Source organism: Onychomys torridus, chromosome 16 (assembly GCF_903995425.1).
Source record: "Onychomys torridus chromosome 16, mOncTor1.1, whole genome shotgun sequence".
Classification (NCBI taxonomy): Eukaryota; Metazoa; Chordata; class Mammalia; order Rodentia; family Cricetidae; genus Onychomys; species Onychomys torridus.
In genome coordinates, this window is record NC_050458.1 from 33,719,613 (window position 1) to 33,742,726 (window position 23,114).

Here is a 23,114-nt window from a genome sequence, read left to right on the forward strand (position 1 = left end):
CTGTACCAGGCCCTTGGCGTGCACACTGAACTTCATGTTGACTACTGCCTTACAGTTTCCTGAGTGCTTCCTGGTGAGGGCATGAGCAACAGACCAATCAGTTCACAATGGTCAGGACCATGTGCCTGGGAAGAGGGACATATTAGAGACCTGCAATGGATGGATGAGTGGAGGGCTACTACTTGAGCCCAGGGTAGCCAGCTATGGAACCCATGTTTTGGTTCCACTATAGTGATAGTATCAGGGACTCACACCTGTGTTCTCAGATCCTAGGAAATGTGTCTACTCTCCCTGCATCCCAGATAAAGAACCTGACAGAAGTAGTTCATCCTGTAGAGGAGGAGACAAAGGGAAGCTCTTCTGTCTGGTCAGCAGTTATGGAAGGATGTCAGACAGTAAGGTTAGAAGCAGGCAGGGGTCAGAATACAGAGTCCTCTCCTTTCTCATCCTCATGCATGTCATGGGTCCTGAAGGGGAACAGTGAAAATCTAGAGAAGCATGGGAAATGCTCAGAACAATGAGGTAAGTGGTCACCTCTCCAAAGGAAGTTCAGTGCCATGAATCTCATGACAAACCATCAGAATAGGACAGGAATCTGAGATCAGCACTCTACATAGATTCCCCACCTGCCTTGTCATCATAGGCCCCAAAGACATTACACACTGAAAGCTGGTCCAGGAAAGGAGAGGCTGGAAGGGGAGAAGTCTGAGTCTCACACATGTTACACTGGAGGGGCAGAATAAATAATGAAGAGCTGCATTTAAACCACATAAAGCAAGATACTCCATTGATTGACAACTCAGAAGTCCAATGCCTTGCACCTAGTAGGGTGTGGACTAGAGAGGAGGTTAGAAGTCACAGAGGGCACATTTCCTTACATATCTAATTCTAGTCTCATTTATCTGCGTGTGATGGTATCTCAGTAGCTAAGTGCTCTCCATGGTTATACTATAAAAGCCACAAAGTAGGAAATAGTGCTGAGCTCAGGCAGGGTCTGAGACATGGTTCCCTCCAAGTGCAGAGTCTGCCGCTGAAGAAGGAATGCCCCTGTTCAGATAAGCATCAGGAGGAGGGGAGGGTTGGCTCCACCAAGATCTTATGAATAAAGCAGGGTTTTGAAAAGAAGAGACAAAGAAAAGAGAGTTGTAAGTGGAGAGAACCTGGAGGCCAGGAAAGCTGGACAGCCCTGGTGACCAGAGTGTCCATCTCTTGGAAAGATATCAGCATATTGAAGACAGAGGAAGAACAGGTATGTATGAGACCCAACCTCAAATTGGAAATTTTCATTTTCTAGTCTTCCTTCTACAGGGACTTCCCTACATTCATGAGAACTTTCTATAATGTTCATCTACAGAACAGACTGTTCCTTCCATTGTTGGTTGATTTGGTTGAGGATAGGGGCTGTCTGAGAAACAAAAACAGAAACAAAACCAATCTGTTTTCTCTTCCTGTTCTGTTTTACCAACAGCACATCACATCAAGAGATCAGAGTTGTGAATGTAATTCTTGGCACAGAGGCAGTGAGATTAAAGGCTACATTTCAAGCTCTGGAAAACTTTAATGCCAGACAGCTCCAGGTACAGGGACCGGCAAGAGGCAGGCAGATATGAGCCAAGGAGCAAAGCTTGTCCTTCAGGCATTGAGAATAGCTGGAAGTAAGATGCATGGCACAGAAATGATGGAGAGGTGGGAAAGAGCCATTTTATCCCATCGGAGTGCAGGGCAGCTAAGAACCCAATGCAGACAGTGCCTATCTTATCCCTGGAAATGATTAAGAGGAAATGCAAGTCATCTTGGTGCCACTCCCATCTTCAGCCAAATGCAGCTTTTATTATCACAGTGCAAAGAAGAGTCAGGAGCTGAATGGTGCTGAACTCAATGGCTGGGCTCCATGTGTGTTTTGCAGCCATCCATTAATATTCATGTTGTGACTAAATGACCCGGGTTCAGCATCCTCCCACACTCCGTGCTTCCAGCACCTGGTCCCTACTGTGACCTCTTGGAAGGGTGCCAGTCTGTCCTTCTCTCTGCCTGGAACCAAAAGTGCCTGCCTACCTCGTCATGCAGCGCCTGACACGCTCATGACAGATACTGACACCCTGCATCAAGCTTTTCCTTCCATCCATCCAAAATCAAATGAGCTACAATGTGGCAATTTATCCTCCCTCCCATTGTCCTCCCGGGGCTGGCCCTGCTTCAGGGGAGGAGGGACAGCTGGAGCCATCCCCTGGGATACAGAGAGATTGGCTCCTGCCCTGCCTAGAACAGCCTTGTCATCTCCCTAAGATAGCTTTTAGTGGAGCCCAGGTGCTGTGATGTGCAGGATGTGCCATAAGAACAATGGATGCACATGTGTCGTTCCCATCCTCCAACCCCTATTCTTTTAAAAAATTTTTTAAATATATTTATTTATTAAAATTTTTTTCATTTTACATACCAATCCCATTTTCCCCTCCTTCCCCTTCTCTCTCCTCCTCACCTCCCTCCCGCTCTACCCCCATCCACTCCTCAGAGTAGGTAAGGCCTCCCATGGTAGTCAACAGAGTCTGGCATACCAAGTTGAAGGACAGCCTCCCTCCCCATTGTATCAAGGCTGAGCAAGGTATCCCACCACAGGGAATGGGCTCCAAAAAGTCAGTTCATGCACCTGGGATAAGTCCTGGTCCTGCTGCCAGGGACCCCACAAACAGATCAAGCCACACAACTGTCACCTACATTCAGCAGGCCTAGTTCGGTCCTATGCAGGTTCCCAAGCTGTCAGTCCAGAGTCAGTGAGCTCCAACTGGCACCAGTCAGCTGTCTCTGTGGGTTTCCCCATCATGATCTTGACTTCTTCTTCTTCTTCTTCTTCTTCTTCTTCTTCTTCTTCTTCTTCTTCTTCTTCTTCTTCTTCTTCTTCTTCTTCTTCTTGAATGCTGAATGCCATTTATTGAAGGAAGGAGGAGGTCTTAAATACAGGCTTACAGCAAAATGGGAGAACCCCGGAGGGCAGAAGTTCGCTTCTGATGTTTTACAATCTTGCATCTAAGATGTTAATGCCCAATATGCAGGATACACAGACAAAGAGCTTCCCTTAAGCATTCAGGAGGGTGGAATCTCGAAGGGAACTAGCATAGGGAGGATATCAAGGCCAAGATCTACAAGCAATGCAACAGTTACCCAAAACAGGGGCCAGGGACCTACAGGTCCCCCCCCTTTACTAAAAAATGAGCTTCTGACTTAGGTTGCATGGGACGTCAGCAAGTCACCTTACTGGTCATGGAGACACCTGTCCAGGCCACACAGGCGTTCTGTCTTAGGTTGGTGAGCACCCCCGAGGAATTACCTGTCTCTAAATATCATACAGGCTCAATCATGTGAGAGCTGCAGAGTTAACTCCAACCCCTATTCTTAGGAGAGTTTGTCCCACCAAACCCTGGGCAGACTTCCCACCCCTTGGGTGAAAAGAGGTACAGCACATATACCCTGTCTCTGTTGCATTCTTCTCAAATGGTAACTGGCACTCTGGCATGGTGGTGGCCATATGGTTCCCATGGGGCAGAGTGCAGATACCTGATCTCTGGCCCCACTGTCCAGTGGCTAAGGCGACTCAGCCTAAGGGAAGCCTATCTTCTCCATACACATTACACGGTAGGACTTAAAAACTCAGAGCAGAATACAACTTATAAGGCTCAGACCACAAGATAGTGAGATGTGTGTGCTACAGGAGATCTCATAAAAAAAAGTCAGAGCATACAGTGGGCAGTACGTATCAGACCAGGTCTCATAAATTATTTTAATGCCTCATCTTTTCTCTATTTACCTATATGGCTTTTTCATCCAACATAAATAAGTATATATATACATAGATATAACCTAGGTGCTGTGCTAGCTTGAGCAGTGAGCAAAACAATGCTCTCTTGGTCTATATAGTCTACTACTCATGGGACAATTACACTATAATAAGACACAGGTGCAAAGGTAAAGGCAGGCAGAGGTAAAGGTCGATGGAAACAGAGGCAGCAAAAGGTGGGCAGCATTGCTATTCTGCTACAGAGTGATCAGAGATAACCTGTGGTCAAAGAGTGTCTCCAGGATCAAGACAGCGTCAGGATTCTGTGCTCCTCAGAAAGAGGGGAGCCATGGGACAATGTTGGATGGGGAAGCCATCTGACCTGGTTGGGCTTTCATGGGCCCCTTTGACTGCTGCACTGAGAAGACTGGCAAAGGACAAGGCAAAAACAGGGAGTCTACCAGCTAAGGGAATAGTGTTAAGAGAATAGTGCCAAGGGATAGGGCTAAGAGAATAGGGATCAGGGAATAGGGGTAAGTGAATAGGGCTAAGGGAATAGGGATAAGTGAATAGGGCTAAGGGAATAATGCTAAGGGAATAGGGCTAAGGGAATAATGCTAAGGGAATGGGGCTAAGAGAATAGGGATAAGGGAATAGCAAAGTCATATTGGCAGCTGTGAAGATGTACTGATACCTCTGCAGGGTTTGCAAAGGGCTGAGTGCTGGAGACTACAGTCTGCCTCTGGACAGAACCACACTCTCCTATATTATGGAAGAACAGTACTCCAGCTCACCACCTGTGGCTCATTCCCACTGAAGAAGTAAGGGGAGCAAGCCCTTGGTCCTAGTGAAGGTGACAAACTTGGGCATGGGTGAGATGTTATTTCATTCTTCCTGGAGGAGAATGTGAAGTAGATATTAAACCTTCCTATCCTGGCAGCAGTCAGCCAGCCCCGGAGTATGACACTCTAGGAGGCCTCACCTTGACCCTGTGAGCAGAACTGCCAGACTTGCTCCACAGACCAGACACATGGACAAGCTGGACAACTCCAGTGGGCAGGCGCCCCAGCTCCAGAGCCCTGGCAGTAGTGAAGGCGCACCTATCCCATGGCTGTTGGACTCCTAACCACTTCCTTTCCCACCAAGACATTTCTAAGTTTCCCTTTCTAGGCCTTGTTAGAAGGACCTGTCCACCCCCTGTCAGCAGCCTCAGCTTTCCCAGGGGGACGGACAGTCCCCTCTGCTCTTCCTTCCTGGCTTCTTCTTCATCCCTCAGGTTTGAGTCTTGAGCAGGAATGACTGAAAAAAAGTCCTATTGCTAAGTAAACCCACTTATAAACTATTTGTACTTAATGCATTGAAAATAAACCCACCCAACTTATGAATGATAGAATTCTCAAGAACTTTGTGTGTCCTTCATTATTTACTTTCTGAGTTGCCTACAACTGCCAGGAGAAAGGACCTGTTCTTAAGCTTCACAGTGATGAGTTCAGATGGACCACAGATTCGCATGCCAGGACAGTGAGCAGAGTGAACAACAGCTCTCCCATCAAGCTGTACTGCTCCCAGGAGTCACAGGGAACAGAACATTCATGAGGGATAATTAAAACATAATCCAGCGTTGCGAAGAGAATTAAAATGTGTCCCAATCTTCAAAGTGTGCAGATCTCAGGCTTCTGCATTTGGAACGTTTCAAAGCATCCTGGAATCTATCTTCATTTGGTGCCCAAGCTCTGGAGAAAGATGATAAACAGGCCTGCAGTGAGACAGCCAATTAATAAGCCAGAGTTTGTAGAAAAACAGGCAAGCTTCTTCCTCTCTCTTGTGCATGTGGCAAACTATCTGGAGAATGTGGGTGTATGGTGTATGTTTGGTATATGATGTGATAAGTGTATACATTTTGTGTGATGTGTGGTCTATGTGCATGGTGTTGCATGTGTTCTGGGAGAGAAGTGCATAGGTTTTGTGTATATTGCGTGTGTTTAACTATGATATTCAGGCCTGACATCGAACCCACCCTCTTGAAATCAGAGCAAGTACAATTGCTTGAATGAGGTTGTAACAAGATTGTGCCCATGACGATTCTGTCTGGATGGGCAGGGAAAGTGTCATGAGGTGCACTGGGATGCATATGAGACACATGACTCCTCTTCTCAAGGATATAGACAGTCAACAGTCAGTGGAGGAAGGGAGACTATCAATTGCTGCAACTCCCCACACGCCTCACCATTGCTTCTGTGACCCCAATAAACCCACGGAGTCATGGTGTTAGACTTGGCTGGAACTGTTTCTTTGTTCCAGCCTCATTGCCTCATTAGGGGTGAATAGAAAGTTATGTCTCCCCAGGAAAAACCACGCAACCTGACGTTACATGGCTTTGTGCGATGTGGGCATATCTGTGGGGTGTATGACATCAGTAGATGCAACTAGATTATAATGTTTTGTATTTTTGATGTGTAGAGCATGGTGTTTGTGATGAGGTATCTGTTTTCTAGGTAGCGTGCATAGGGGGCATGGCAGGACATGTAGAAGGAGTAGAGATATTATAGGTGAAGTGCATATGGGTGTTTTATATGTATGGTACATGGCATGTGTACAAGTGCTGTGTGCAGGATTGGTGGGGATGGAGCAAAGTTGTGGGGGTACACTGTGATGTTTATTTTTGTGTGTGTGAATGTAGACTATACTCATTATTTAATTGGGTATGTGTTCAGGGTCATGGTGCTGTATGTATGGTGCAAGGATAGAGTGTGTATGTGCAGTATCGGTGTAGTATGTCTGTGGTATGGAATCCTGACCACTCTGAGAGCTCTTCTTCCCAGCTGCTTTCCCCTCTTTCCACTCTTCTGCTCCAGAGCTCTCATCATGCAACACGGTTTTATTTTTCCATTGCTTGCTTGCAGCTCTAGTGTGTGAGCTCTATGAGGCTTATGAATGGTCCTATGCACAGCTGACTGGGAATATTTCTCATACCAGTGGGTCCTCTATAATTACTTATGAATTGTGTGGATGAATGATGAACACCAAGCCATACTCAGCAGATGGCTCTTGAGAACGGGATAGGACTGTCCTGGAAGGTAGCCCAGGCAACCCATAGCGTATCTACATGGTTTTGGTGCTCACCATGTGAGGTCTTTGTGAACGGCTTGTGAAGTTATACATCAACAAGCACTTAGAAAGAAACCCTCATAGTTCATCGGGATAGGCTCCATGTGATTGTGCTGTGGAACTTGTGGCAATCAAACTGGGGTGATGGAGAATGTGAGATGGGGGAGAATAGTAATATTGTTTCCAGCAGAGGGAATAATACAGTTAGAGGCCATGTCAACATTAACCCCCTAAGAGCCTCACAAAGGGACCCAGGAACCACTGAGCTAGAAGTCAGGCTATGTGGAACTCTCACATGCTCCACAGCAATGCCTAGATTACCAGGTCTAGGCAGACCTAAGGAACTAGTGACAAAAGCAGAGTCACAAGTCTATACACCGCGTCCCTGTTTCCTTCATCAGGGAACTCAGATTATGAAATAAACCTCACTGTGCCCAGAGAGAAAGGCAGTGCTTCCAGTCTATCCTAGAACAGGTTCCTCTCACTATGAGGAAACTGTTTTACTCTCCAGGATGAGTAACCCTGCTCAGGCTCCTCTCCAAGTCCACCCTAAGTCATGGTGCAAGGAAGAAGAGGGCTGTGAAGGATGGTGTCTAGTGGTGAAGGAAGGGAAGAGACAGACTTGGACTTTCTTCATGTAGGGACAGTACAGTACTTCTTGACATGCCAGGAGACATCAAGTCCTAAATTTCCTAGGCATTCTACTCTCTCCTTCTCTCCCATCTCCTTCCTTCTTTCCCCTTTGGGCATGGGGTGGTTCTTCTTGTATGTTCTTCTGCACTGTACTCTTGCTGACCTCAGGCCTCTGTACATGGCATGTCCTTCATCTAGGTCAGTCATCAACTACCACTTCAAGGGGGTGTCTTTGGACTACTCAGCATCCTGAGAATGCTTCAATACACTTTCCTTGACAAGTTGGGCTCCTCAGTATCACCCCTATAGCCCTTGATACCTTGTTTGTAGCACTTGGCTTTGCCATTTCCCAGCAATCCATCTGCCCTGAAAATCTAGAGTTTGGTGGAGGCTTATCTCCTGTGCATGCTGAAGCTTCAGGACACAAGGGGTTTTTGGTAAATCCTGCAAGGGGCTGTATGTGCTTGTCTGGATAGGAGGGTATGCCATCCACAGACTCAGGGAGCAGGCAGTGCCTTATCTTTGGAAAACCACTACTGCACAGCTAGGAGAAGACACGGTCAGAGTCCTTTGTGCTAAGTTTGTGGTGCCAATGATAGGAAAGAGATAGCCCCAGCAGACCAGAGTCAGGGAACATTTCCAGGAGAAAGGCTTTGGAGTGGTGCAGGACACCTGATGTGGGAACACACCCCTGGTTGGAGTTGAATCTCAAGCCTGAGTCATGATTCATCCTCCACTCCAATGGGACCAGAGGTTGAGGGGATGGATCTATTGGTGAGCACCAGACTTGGACTAACTGGGCTCAGGGCATTAACACAGGGCCTGGAATTTAGCATATTTCTCCACTTTCTTTAAGAGGGACAGCTGAGCCAAACAGAGCCCCCATCCCCGGCTGGGGCTGAAAGAATTAATTGCATTTTGCATGCTCAAGGAAGATCATCCAACTTAATTAAGATTGGCCCATCAAGGGAACATCCATCAGTGACTGGTGAAGCAGGGAGGGAGGGAAGCTTACCAGGGAGAGAGGAAGGAAACAGCGGGGAGAAGCAGCTATATGGAGGAAGAATCCTCCATGGCAGGGTGTCCTAGAGGAGCATGGACCCCGAAATCTGTGATCACAAGAAGCAGGGAACAGGGGTGCCTCTTCATCCACAGATAGTGCCTCCACCTCCCCTTGTTTCAATCACTCAGTCCTTTTCATGTTCCAGCACTTTAATTAAAGGATATTCCCCTTTCAACACAGTCTTATTTTTCTCAGAGCACCATTAAAGGAATTAGAAGCCAATAAGGCAGATATGACTAACTCTTCAGAACAAAAAGGAGTCACCAGGGTGATGGTATATCCTGCTTCCCTGTACCTCAAGCAGGAAATGGAGACCTAAGGGGGAACCCTCAGGGATCTAGGCAGCTCCAGATTACAGTGCTTCCCTCCCATCCATCAAGCAGGAAGGGCTGCCATCTTCAACCAATGGCACCAATGTGTTCCTCTTGAAAATAACATGTGTGCTAAAACTGGGTTAGATTTTGACAGTAAAAGTGTTTGGCTTTTGGAAATAAAAAATGAAACATAAATAATTCTGCAGTTTCTATCACTCTGGCTCTGTAGACAAAAGTGTCTAGGGACAGAGTCAGTCAATTATGATCTGTGGGTCATAGCTGGGCCATCTCATATTTTTATGAATAAAGTATTATTGGAATGCAATTGCGCTTACTCCTGCATTCAGCCGTTTTCACAATAGAATTGCATAGGAGAGGAGTTGCAGCAAAGACTGTGTTGCTTACAGAATTTAACATTCATCTAGCTCTTTACAGAAAAGCATTTGTTGACCTCTATAGGGCTCCAGTAATTTATGACTCCATGAGGAATCCTGCCAGGTCTAGAAGACCCAAAATACTATCTTAGAGCAGACCAGATGAACACACCAACTAGCAAGCATACATGAATGTATAGCAACAGCCTGTATACTAGTTGGTAAGTTTTACAATACTGCTATACTTTATCATTGCCTTGGCCCAACAGAATGAGAAAAACCATCATTTGTGAGCAAGCTAACTAAGGTCTATGAGGTAAAGTAACGTGCCTCAGGCTACAAAGTTGTGACCTGTGAAGAGGATCCTTACTCTGCCTCAGCCTCCATGCCAGCCATGCTCTCTGACCCAAACTGTTGCCTTTCTCTAGACACAATCCAAAGCAAATGCCATCCTGGAGTGTTAAAAGCTACGTGCAGAAACCCTGTGGTACCAATTTCTTACTGTGGTAGGGAAATGGAGGCCCCATGAGACGAGACTTTGAGGGTCACTTAGAGACCATAGAATAGTTGGAGTAAAGATTCAAGCCTTCTGGCTTGAATTCTTAGTCCATCCCAGTAGGGTGGCCTTCAGTATTCACAGTGGGATTCATTAAGCATGCTCTCTGAGTCATATGAGTCCAAAGAAAGAGATCTTATCTCCATGTATATGAGCCACAGATGTCGAGTGCTTCCATTTTCCAGAGGAAAACACGGAAGCCTAGCAATCCAAAGGCACGTGTCCCAGGGCACACTGCCAGGAAAGCTAAGGCAGGAATGAAAGACATTTTGGATTGCATGTGGCTTTCTTCCATGCCAGGCTGCAGGGTAAAATGGAGCTGCCATGGAGGCAAAGAAGGGCCCCATTTCCCTCACTCTGCAGCACACTCCAGAGGTCCTCCACACTAGCTGTCTGCAGATACCAGCTTGGGGTCAATTTGGACCAAACAGGGAAATCCTAGCTCCCCCTACTGGTGGTTCATTGCCTCAGCTGATAGCATGCCCTCTTTTTCAGTCTAGCTCCCTCTGACAACATTCCCCTCCAGACTGCACCTGCAGACACTAGAGGAGTGTGGAAGGGGAGCTGGAACTGGACACACAAATGTGAAAATCATCGCTTGGTTCTATGCTGCCACAGCTCATGCATCCTGCAACTTGGAAGTTGGTGCCATGACTAGGAGGTAACATATGCAGACTCGACAAATATTCTCACTGTCAGCCTTATGGTATGGGAAGAAAACTGAGGCACAGATAACTTAAAAGTTGCCTAAAGCTATACAGCTTTAGATCAAATATCCTTAACTTAGGGACCATGATGATTCCCTGCAAGCACAGCACCATTTGCATGTGTGCACTTTCCTGGCAGCGGGTCTGTGCCTTTCATCAGGACTCCCAAAGGACTGGCTCACTGCTCAGGTGTGTGAAGGGATTTCTTGGCAGAGGTGCCAGTACACTGGCTTCCACAAGTGGGCTCTTCTTCCCTTCCATCAGCCTGTAACACCCCTCATGGATAGAGTGGCATGATGGTGGGTACAAATTTTACCTTCTGCTCATCCAGAATCCTGTCCTCTGGAGAGCAGCTTAGACATTGTCTAGGTGAATTGAATGTGGATAGCAGAGTACACATTGGGTTCTGATCATCTTTCTGGCCAGCCTCCTATAGATAAGGTCCCTGCTAAGTGGGTTGGGTGCAAGCACAAGACACTTAACACTCTTCCCACCCAGGGGTTTCTGATTCACAGACTCCTACTCACACAAGTTCACCTACCTGAAATTACTTTCACTAAATGTGTACAGTTCGAGAGTGTAGAAACAGTCACTGAGGGAGCCAGATCATTTGGAGTGTTCCCTTCCATGGACAGCAGGCCCTCTGGGTAACACATGATCAGCTCCTATGAGAATGTAAGTCTGGCACCAGGGAATATAAAAGCTCAAGGGCAATGACAGCCTTAGGTTTGCAAATATTCCAATAAAACTGTTGCTTACTGCAAAGAAACAAGGCACTTTGGGGTGAGTAGTGACATCTTAGAGGGTCAGGAACAGACATCCAGATCAACAGTGTCTATGGCTATGGATGTTTTCCTTCTGGAGGCTCCTGATGCCCAATGCAGACCAAAGAACAGCTGTACCTCTGTGGAGCCCTATAGTGGGAAGGGCTGGTCCTTGCAGCAGGGGGTGGGGGTGGCTTTCTAAAGCCCTCTTCCAAGTCTCCCCTGTCCTATTCTGACAAAAGGTGATAAGGTCAGCAGCAGCAAGAACTAAAGGCAGCTTGAGAACGAAGTGGCAGAGACAAGCCTTCCCCAGACCCTCACTGGGAAGCACAGCTCCTCAATGGGTCCAAAGGGGAACATCTGCACACTCACTGCTCTTGGGTCTGCTGTCCTCTGGGCCTGCTTGCACACATACAATACAGATAGCCCCAACACTTTGCACTTGGATATGGTGTGTTCATTCACATTTCCCTCACACAGTCTCTCATCTCTATATGTGTTGGGGGGGGGGGGGGGAGATGTGACATGATGAACTTTCCACGTACTCTCATCTCTGGAACTGGTTTGGTAGTGTAATAGCTCACTGCTGTGACTGAATTCCAATTTGAAATCCTGACTCTTAAAGTGATGCTATTAGGAAGTGGTGATAAGGCCATAAAACCTGTGCCCACATGGATAGGAAGGGTCAGTGTTCTCTAGAAAAGACTTGAAAGGAGCCTATTCATCCTCTTGCCACAAGGACACAATTTGAAGGCACTTCCTATGAAAGTAGGGCTTTATGTCATCAAATGTGTTAGCTTCCTGTCACTACAGCACAATACTTGAGATAAGGTTTATTTGGCTCCCAGCTTTGTGTGTGTGTGTGTTGGGGCGTGGGGGGGGAGGTTCCAGCACCTGATGAATTGGCCCATGGCTTTGTGCCTGTGGTGAGATAGTACATCATGGTAAGAACACAGAGCATATGTCATGGCTGGGGAGCAAAACAAAGAGCAAAGAGTAAGTTGGGTAGTTTCCTCACTAGGGGCCCCTTAAGAGGTGGCTCACCCTTACCAGCCCCCTTAGAGCAGGACTACTATCCAAGTGTCTGCGCCTCTCAGATCTGATTGGAAACATTTAGGGGAGAAGTCTGGGCACAAGAATCAAGACCAAGATCTGTGTGGCAAGCACTATTGTCCTTGACCCAGTTTCCCCAGGGGACTCTGGTCTGTCACAGCCTCCTCTGTCCCCATAAACCTTACTTTTCTCTTTTGTCTGTTTTGTGGTAGTTAAAATACCAAGCTGTCATTGCCTTCTTAGCCCGCAGGAAGTGTAACAACTGTTATCTACCACAAGCCACCGAAGCTTTAAATTACGGCCGGAATGGTGACAGTGATAGACGAGAATTTTTTAAATCAAACCCGAACATGTCCTTGTCATGGATAAGAAGGGGGCTGGGTTTACTCCAAAATAATTTACTTAGAAAATTTTGTGGTACATGGTAAGTTAAGTTCCCTCAGAAGCCCCCACTACTTTTTTTTTTCTTCTCCAGAAAAGTATTAGTTGATTGATTGATTTCCAAAGACATCCCTGTAGGACCTAAAATTATTACCATTTGGGGGAAGATTGATGGAGCACCAGTGTGCTTCCAGGGATGGCATGGACAATGGGAACCTTTCTAAGGGACACGGCAGCGAGAGGGGCTTAGTACCACATGGTCTTTTTGCTCCAGCCCTTTTGAAAGACAGATCCGAACAGCAAGGAGAAAGTCGTCAGCACAAAAGCTAATGAATTTTAAATAGCTAGTACAAGAGAAATTAATTTGCTAAATTAGTCTTGTAGATACAGGTTAAAAAACGAGTCACTGTCACCTCCAAGCATGAAATGCAGATCAATGCAGCTCAGAGTCCTCAGCCAGGTGGGAGACCATGTCCACAGCTAAGCAGGGTCGCCCTCTGTCCAACACTTGCTGAGCTAGCTCATCAAGCATTACTCAGTGGGTTTCCTCTGTTCTTTTTTTAAAAAAAAGTATTTTTAAAAATTAAAATATAATTATATAATTTTCCCTTTCCCTTCCTCTCTCCAACCTTTCCCAGGTATGCCTCACTCATTCTCTCTGAAATTCATGATCCCTATTTTCTTAATTGTGTTCATGTTATTGTTGTTGTTATTGTGCATGTTTCTAAACATACAAATGTAATTGGCTCAGTTTATATAATGCTGCTTGTATGTATATGATTTTAGGGCTGGCTGACCACTCATTAACAGATAAGTAATTTGGGAGCTCTTCCCTAGAGATTATTTCTCATACTCTCATTTTAGGGACATCTTTGTCTGCACGCCATGTAAGCAAGCACACACACCCTTACCAATGCCATCAAGAGGACTGACCTTAAGATAGTGAGCATCTCACATGCTGGTATGCAACAGGAGCTGTGTGCGCCTCATGACCCTCTCTAGTTCATGACCCCCAGCACCAATGGGGGAATGAAAGGGCTTGCCCTACCAAAGTCATGTGCCTGCTGAGAACAGAAATCGGGCTGTTCCTGTCTGGCCCAAACGCCAGCTTATGTGAGTCTGACAAACGAGTCCTGGCTGCAGAGTGACAGGCAGTGTAGATGGCATCAGAAGAGTTTCAGGGGCATCTGAGAACAGAGCTGGTAGCTTCCAGGCTTGCTCGACACTACACTGTTCCTGTAGCCCAGACCCAGGTACCACAGATACTCTTGACTGATATGTCTGCATCTGGTCTCAGACTGGTCATGGGGGTTCTCTTCTTCCATTGGCTCTTGTTCAAACTCATTATTAGCACCATGTAGCAGATTCAGACTCTAATTTCTTGGTTCTAGCATTCCGCATCACTGAAATTCTACTGTTGGCCCCAATTCACTGGGCTGCTGCTGAGACAAAGCCCAGCTGTGCCACTGGCACCATGGAAGCATCTACGGTTGGACCTTACAGAGTCACAGGAAGTGGGCAGACAAAATGCCAAGCACACACCTAACAGAAATGAAAGCCTGAAGGCAGGGTCCAGTTAGCCTTCCATAGTTATTTTTTATTTAACGTCCATTGGTGTTTTGCCTGCATGTATGTCTGTGTGAGGGTGTCAGAAGCCATGGAACTGGAGTTACATACAGGTGTGAGCTGCCATGTAGATGCTGGGAATTGAACTCAAGAAGAGTAGTCAATGCTCTTAACTGCTAAGTCATCTCTCCAGTCCCCATAGTTATTCTTAAACAGACATAAAATACAAGTTGGGTCAAAAAATTATCTAACACAGCCATGATGGTGAGGAGGTCCAAAGGGAGAAGTAGGAAAAAGCCATATTTTATTACCACTGGCATGTTCCACCTGCCTTACAAAATCAGTCTAGGAAGGAAGCTGTGAGGCATCCACCCTTCTGTCCATCCTGGATGTTCACAAAGATGTAGACAGCCAGGAACACCAAGTCCTCAGTGTTTCTACCCAGCCAGCACTGTGGAAAGTCTACTTGGAAGGGGAGGGTACCTACTACAGCATGGAATGTTTTAGAGCTTCCTGTTACATCCACATCTCTCTCTCTCTTTCTTATCAAACCCTTTTCAGGGAAGAGCTGAAGGATGTCTGATATTCCTCCTGTCCCTGGGAATATAAAAAACAATGGATGCTTCTTGTGTGGGCCAAGGTCTCTGTCTTAGTCAAATCCTCTCAAGGTTTAGCAGCCTCTTGAGTCTGTCCATAAGCATAGAGCTTGGCAATCATCCTCTTTCAGAGGTAACTGAACTTGGAGGACAACTCTAGCAACTTGCTGAGGACATTTGTGAGGGTGACAGGACCAGACCAGGGACAGATTCTCTGCCTCCACTTTGGTCGCTGGCCATATCTAGAGACCTTGTTTGGACAGGAGGCTCTTAGAACACTGGCTGACCCTGCTACCTCAGTCTATCAAATGGCCACCCTCAGTCTCTTTAGGGAACCCCCTCCCTTTGTGGAGCTGGTTTATGGATAATCCTTCCCACCTTCCCTTTGCAGCTGCCCCCACTTTGAATCAAATTGGAAATTTTCTTTGTCCACTGTCCAGTGTACACTGGGTGACGGGAGTCAGCCCAGCTGCTCTCCCACCATAACCCCACAGCAAGGCTCACGGCCCTTTCACAGGCCACCGCTTCTAACTAACTCATGCAAACAGAGGCTCCTTTGTTCCTCCGAGGCCAGGCCAACCTACTCTCTCATCTCTCTGTGCCAAGACATTGCTTCACCTCCTGCTGAAGTGTTCTCCCACAAGGGCCAGAGGGTCCTGCAGGGGGAGGTGAGGGGTAACCAGGATGCCAGCAGGAAGTGCCACTGTCTGTGTGCCTGTCTCTGCACCCCTGTACACAGCTCCACTGGGCTGGTGGGAGTGCAAACCACCCCCTAAGAAGGATGAGGACTGGGCACAAAAGGCTTTTCTTTCCCCCACCTCCCTGAATGAGAGGTGAAGAGATAAAACGCATTTATTTTAAAAGCATAAAGAATTCCAATCTGGGCCCTTGTGGTAGAGGAGTGGGGGGGGGTCAGTCATTTGTTCCCAGTGCTCCTGCACTGAGGAGGGTGAGGTTCAGTGGAGAGCACTTGGATGGTCCTACCCACCCTACCCAGTGGTTAACTTCAAATACGTAAGGCCACTTGCTGTGTGGTGTCTGTCTCCCTTTCACAGACAGCACAGAGGGCCCAGAGGAGGATGAGCACCTGGGGTGAGGATGGGGAGCAAAGGGCTGGGCTATAACCAAAGAGGATGCTGATGGGGATGGGGGTCTCTGGATCCTGAAGCAAGGAAGAAGCAGGGCAGGACAGTTGATGTAAAAGTCTTCTGGAAACAGAGGATGCTGGGCCGGGGGTGTGATTTGTGCTGAGGATTGGGGTTCTGTATTGCTGGTGATGCACTGGCCTTGATCATGCAAGGACAGTGTAGAGAACACCATCTGGGCCAGTAGGCAAGAAGGGCAAGGTTAGGTGGTCCCAAATGCCCACAAAGCCAAGGCTGCTGAAGGAGACGAGGGTCCTCTAGAGTTCTGGGGCTGGCTGCTCCCCAACCTGCTCCTCCACGGGCTGAACAGCCTCTTGTACATACACGATGAACTCCGAGGCCTCCCCGCCTTGTGTGTACACGGTCACTGTCTCAATGCCCTCCACGTCATCAGAGGACACCACCAGATGGTGCTGCTCGGCTAGCTCCACGGAGGCCTGCTGCAGCGTCTCCTGGATCATGACAGTGTGGTTGGAGCTGGGCTCCTCATCGGTGACCTGGGAGGGAAAGAAAAAGGTGATACACGTCCAACAGTAATGTCTAGATCACAAAGGTGGCATTGGAAGCTGCACATAATCCTCTCATCAATGCTGCACTGACTTGGGCCCTTTCCATGGAAGAGGAGAATGAGACTGCATGACATGTAGTGACATGGTCAGGGTCTTTTCCATGCTGCAAATGGAAGAATCCACACCCCAAATCCAAACTCCCAACCTGATGTCAAGCTGCCTCCTCTGACCTCTACAAGGTGTGGAGCCACTAAAGCATGGTGGTTAGAAGGCACCGTGGGGTTCCTGAGTGCACAAACACTCAATATAGGGTAAAAGGCTCCTATAGCTGGTTCATTTGATAGTGACAAAGTGGCTAGGTTCTTCCTGGACTCTCCACTTTTACCACTCTGGGAGCCCCACTTTGAATGCTACAGTTCCCAGGGGCTGTCGATCAGTGTGGAGGCCTGTCAATAGACACATGCTGCTACAGAGCTGAGCAGGGGTGGCCAGGGAGCACTGACAGAGGGGAGAACCAGCTGACTCCTGCAGCCAGGACTTTCTTGGTAGCTGTAAGACGGCAGAGTCCAGGTAAGGCCAAGTTCTTACCAATGCTAAGGTATCATGTCCCTGACTATCAGCTCTGGGCTGCTTGAAATTTACTACTAACCATCTTTAACCTAAGAAGAGGAATAGGAGACAAATTTAGGAAGAGCTGAGAGCCTGGATTGTAACTAAGGGAAGGACAACAAAACAGGCCAGGGGCTGGTGGGTGCGCCTACTGACCCATGGGGGATGTTGGAGTAGCTATCCTTTCTGGGGTTTGAGTGGCAAGGGGGTGTGCCCTGCACTGCAATGAACAGGTATGAATGTCAGCTCCAGGACTTCTGGGAAGCTTGGGCAAGACTGTCTACAACCTTTGGCCTACCTTTCAGTGAAAGAGGAACCAGCATGCCCACCTCAGGACACCACCGAGGAAACCATACGTTGTAGAATATTTTTAAACCATACGTTGTGTTACAATTTATGCTGAGAAATATTATCTTAACTGTGTAAAGGTGTGTTACTTTTGTCTATACGTCATTTGTTTAATGATGTAAGGATGTGATTAATTATGTAAAGATGTGCTGCATCTGTATCACCTTGCCTGCCTAAGCCACCTGATTGGTCTAATAAAAAGCTTAATGGCCAATAGCAGGGCAGAGAAAGGCTGCGCAGGGCTGGCAGGCAGAGCGAATAAATAGGAGGGAATCTAAGCTCAAGAGGAAGAGAAGAATGAGAGGAGAATGAGTGACACACCCCAGGGCAAGAAGCCAGGCAGCCACTAGTGGGCCAGCAGACACGAGAAGCCCTGAAAGCAAAATACACAGAAGAAAGAAAAGCAAAAACCCCGCAGCAAAAGGTAGATAAACAGGCTAATTTAAGTTAAAAGAGCTAGCCAGAAATTTGCCTAAGCTAGGCCAAGCACTCAAAACTATTAAGTCTCTGTGTCATGAGTTGGGAGCTGGTTGGTGGCCCAATAGAAAAAAGCTTAGTACATTTTGGCATTCCATTGTGGGGCCTGTATTTCCACATAGGGCCTGAGAAAGCTGAGGGGGAAAAAAAAGGAAAAGAAAAGAAAAAACAAAAAAATGGATATGGATCCTTTAAGAGGCTCTGCCATACAGCAAGCCCTTGAGCAGCCAGTACACTAAGTAGAAACAAAAAGGTAAGTAAAAACGCCAACTTCTTAGAGCTGGTGTGGTTGAATGCAGTTCCTGGTTAAACACACCTTGGGCCCGGGCCAGGAGCTTAAGGCTCAGCTCTCACAGACCCAAGGAGGGGGCAGAGCCAGCTGCCAAAGCCCCAGCAGATTTTGCTCATGCAGACAGGAAAGGCAACTGTTTACAAAGCGGGCACTACCTAGCACCACTGTCTTCTGAATGATTTATTTACTCATCCATTTAAGAAAACATTTTCTTAAATACCTTCTGATGGCCTGTACTGATTACCTGTCATTTGACAAAACTTCTGTTACTTTTACTGATAGACATAAACCATAGGAAGGTAGGGACAATGTCTGTCTTGTCACAGTTATTTCCCAAGATCCAAGGTCAATGCACGGCACAGAGTAAGTGTCCTGTAATTGTTAGATGATGATCTACTGGATTCCAGGTGTTGTGATGTGTGATAAGATAGCACCACAAAGAGATGAGAATGGATGGGGGCGGCACAAAGCAAGTCATAACCACATCACAGATGACTTCTGGGTCCCAAGCAGGTGTGGGTTGGGTTTCCAGGAGGGTGGGGGAAGGGAAAGGGACACCCAGGAAATGAGGAAAACTTGCTAACACAGTCACATAAGCTCCCACTCACGACACTTCAGACTCTTCTCCTGGCTTGTGACTGACAGCACGATAGTGGCCTCCTGCCCATTCATGACTCTCTAGCTTGGAGGGTCTCAGCTCAGCCTCTTAATTACTGAAGTTGCCTGAGCAGGAACAAGGAGGGCAGGTTCAGTTCTGGGCATTCTGATCTTAGATACTAAAAGGAGACTGGGGCTGGGAGAATTCAGAAGCTGCAAAGCTATTCTGAGGGAAAACTATGTAGCTCATTTTTTATTTTTATTTATTCAAATAAACCAAAACACTGATTCCCTTTCTTTTACTGTTTATATCCATTTTGTTTATCTTGGAAGAAGCACCGGGAACCAAGACTGTAGAGGTAAATACTGCCTTCTGTCACTTTGAAAGACAGTACCTGACAGGAAATTGGGAAGGGGGAGGGATCATGCTACATTCTCCTCCCTTACCTGTTGGTAAACTACAGAGGAAGGAAGGAAGGGTGATAAACACTAAGGTCCTCAGGACTGCACATATGTAAAAAAGACAGCATGCTTCAGGTAAGTGTGACAGGATCATGTGGCAAGCAGGAGGGGAGAGACATAGTGAGATCACATGATACCCAGGGTTGTGCACAGGGCGGCAGTGTGAAGCCTGGAGAAAAGGGCAGCTAACGTCTAAAGCAGTGTTTGCAATGAGCTCTTAAGATCTAAGAGCTTTAACCATCAACACATAGACTGAGCCTTTATTCCACAAAGCAAGGCAGAGGTTTCTGAGAAGGCCAGGCCTCACCCCATCTAAATTTCCCCTCTTGCTGAACATTCGCATCTATTTTATCTGCTACCTTTTGTAAGTGTTAAAGTCCTCTTAAGAGAACTCCTCTCCATCTGTTTATCTTCTTCATTTCCAGCCCCAGGTTGGTTTTGTCCAGCAAAACCAGTGCTATATTCATCCGCTGATGCCCATGCACGGTACATCGTGTTTGGTTGGATGAAGTCACTAGACAAGTGATAGGTGACGCTAACTGCATTTCCCTGTAGTCCTAGCATAGACATGTGTTTGGTTAGCACAGGTCAAGCTAACTTGGGGCTCCCTGAGTTCACCTGCTGCTTGTTGGTGCGCCTGCCCCACACACTCAGCTCCATAAGGAGCCAGGGGAAAAGGAATGCTTTACAAAGGGGGCTCGTGAGCCTTCTAAGAGTCCCCTGATCTATCTGCTTTCCTGCCATTGCTGTAAGCCATGCACTTCCTGCCCTGCTCCCAGAGAAGTTAACAGCTGCCAGTGTCTGCGGTTTACTGAATACTCTCTCAAGCCTCACCCCAACTGCTCATACATCTCTGTTCCCTCTTCACAGATGGGATCATGAAGCTCCTGGGGGTCCAGTGACCCATCTAAGGTCCAGTGGTTCACAAGTAGCAAAAGTGGGACCTGGTCTGTATGAACGAGTCTAGAGCTCTTCCTCGGCTGGTGCAGCGTGGCAGTGACTAATGGTATCATATGTCACAGATTGATAGGATAGAATTATTGTTCCTTAGCCATCCGAGGCAGACAAAGGTTGGCTGTACAGCTCTAACCATTCTCTTTGTTCAAAATGATCACTTTAGCAGCTTAATCTATTAGCACAGGCTTAAAATTGTGCTCGCAGCAGAAATAATACAGGTTTCACAGTGTCATTACCCCCTGAGATGGATACTCCATTTTCCTCAAATGCTGTATCTAACACATCTTTCAGCTAAATTATTAGCAGCACAGATAGCTTAATAGAAAACTATAACCCACAGGACTATACAGATTATTCACTAAATCAGGTCTTGCGTTCTGTCTCACATGTTCTAGGATCAGGGCTGAAGCCTGCTAATGCCCCAAACTTGGCGGCTCTATTGATGCTGGAAAACAGCTTCCTGTGGGGACCTTGTCTGTTCACCTTCTTCTCATGGTCCACTCTGCAGCATGGATGGGGATTCTGCAGGATGCCGTGTAATCCAGGGCCTTCCAATCACCTCACTGTCTATTTCCATATTCTTCACCTGTCCTTCCTTCTCCCCCTTCTTCGGCTCCTTTCTATATTTTCAATCCATCCCCACAAGTTTAAATGTTCTCCTTCCCAACTTTCAAGAAAATCCTAGAAATCCCTCCTGCTCACAGATCCTCAAGGAAGAAGCAGCCTGAGTCACTCCCTCGGGCCTCCATGGACCTGAATGGGTTTTGTGTTACAATCCACCTCCAAGTTCTCCTTGTAGACCTGTAGCATCTGGTGAGAACAGCAACACGTACTGTGCAGATGCTAGCTTAAACAGCAGTGTTTGTCCTGATGATCTAGCAGTCACTCCTGCAGCACCCAATGGAACTTAGCAGCAGGCCTCAGAGGGTGTGGGGCTCAGGGAAGATGAAAAGCAGGGCCCTACCTACCACAGCCATGGATGGTCCAATGCATGCTAAGGCTACAAACAGGTCCCTGGGCTTCTGGTGGGCACAGCACTTCAGGTACTTAAAATAACACAGGATTGAACCAAGTGGGCAACAGTGTGTTGGGACCATGGCACAGCCTCTTCCTGAGTCTCCTATTAGTTTTTTGGGCTGGACTGAAGCACAATCTCATTACTGTCTCTTTAGTAAGAACACACTGAGAGGCTCCTCTGCCAGAGTGTTTCATGCCTCAAGGTTATAAACAGGGAGCAGAACCATCCTTCAGAGCATGGTACTATGGACTGGGCACACTCTACCCTGCATCCTCAGCACCCAACACTGGGAGCAGGCACCTTGTCCAACAAAAGACCACAGAAAAGAAGCAGTCCACAGGAAGCCTGGAGAGTACTTCTTCCTCAGGGCAGCTCTTGACCTTCAGCTCACAGTCCCCCACACCTTCTGAGTCTCAACCTGAGCACATGTCCTTCTGTTTGAGACTGCAGCAACCACAACCTCCTGGGATGTCAAAAGAACCCAGAGACTCAGCCAAGGACACAGAAATATGATAAACAAAGATAATTAAGGGAAGACAAAGCTGTAGCTCATGGCTGCATCTCACAGAGATGGGAATAAAGAAAGAAGGAAATGTTCTTACTAGCTGCCACTGAAAGGAGCACTCTCTAATGCTACAGGGGAGCAGAACGAACAGGGCACATCTGCAGCACACCTTCACCCAGAGATTTCCAAACCATCTGCAAACAACTTCCTGGAACCAGACGCCCACACACCTGTGCCGGGGCTCCTGGCCACATCCTCATCAACCATCTACTAAAACAAGTTTGAGCTCAGTTCCGATAGGCATTGGAACTGTCAGTCTTCAGACAGGGAAAGCTGGATCCAGCATGGCACATAAATAAATGATGGCTAAGGGAAGATGAACATTGTTCAGTTGGCCAACAATGAAAAGAGACCAGAAGGACAGAGTGTGAAGCCCTTAAGTGTGTGACAATCGCCTTGTCACATACTTTGTTTACCACTGAATGAACACAACCAGCGGCACCCTGCCATTACATGCTGCCCATGTGCCCAAGCCCGAGGGCCCTTGCAGGCTTCAAGGGCCATTGTTGGAGGGTCTTGTCAGGATAGGGACTCTCATGTAAGCCTTTCAAGAGACACAAAGTCAAGTCCACCATCATCTCTGTTATTTCTGCTGCCATTACCAGGAAATCACATAACTTCAGGCATCCTTCACACTGCAAATCCATTTTAAATAACCTGAGCCAGGTTCCTTTTTATTAAACCATGCCTTGGAGAACAGCTCTCTCTAGATGTCATTAGTGTCCATGATAAGGAAGGCACCTAGGGCTGCAGCTCAGCAAATGAGCAAAGCCACTACTTACTCTCTCCTCTCTGGCACTCCTGTTGCTCAGGACTGGTGCTCAAGACCTGCTGGGAACTCTGTGATAGGGAAACGGTCACAGGGCTCAGAATGTCAGCAGGAGGACTAACCATGCTCAAGACAATTCACAGAGCATCATGAATGGGCATCACGGACAGGGCTATTAATGAGACCAAGCACAGATGACACAAGAATCCAAGAGTCAAACTCTCGTGTGTGTGTGTGTGTGTGTGTGTGTGTGTGTGTGTGTGTGTGTGTGTGTGTGTGTATGTGTGACTCTATGTGAGAAAATATGGGAAGAAAGATGGATTTGCACACATGTATATGAATACACACACACACACACACACACACACACACACGGAATTGTGTATATGTGTGCCTGTGCTAGCTTATTTTATATCAACAACACAAACTATAGTCATCTGAGAAGGGGAACCTCAATTAAGAAAACGCCTTCAGATTTG

General features: G+C 47.1%; 1 protein-coding gene across 2 annotated transcripts in view; it reads right to left on the reverse strand.

Annotated features, from left to right (window-relative positions):
* Window positions 1-15,690: 15,690 nt before the first annotated feature.
* Window positions 15,691-23,114, reverse strand: part of Zfat (zinc finger and AT-hook domain containing) — a 188,343-nt gene continuing 180,919 nt past the window's right edge. For both annotated transcript variants that reach the window (XM_036208746.1, XM_036208745.1), the window contains exon 16: window positions 15,691-16,529. In XM_036208746.1, the coding sequence (XP_036064639.1) occupies window positions 16,290-16,529 (240 nt within the window). In that variant the 3' untranslated portion in view covers window positions 15,691-16,289. The remainder of the gene's footprint in view (window positions 16,530-23,114) is intronic.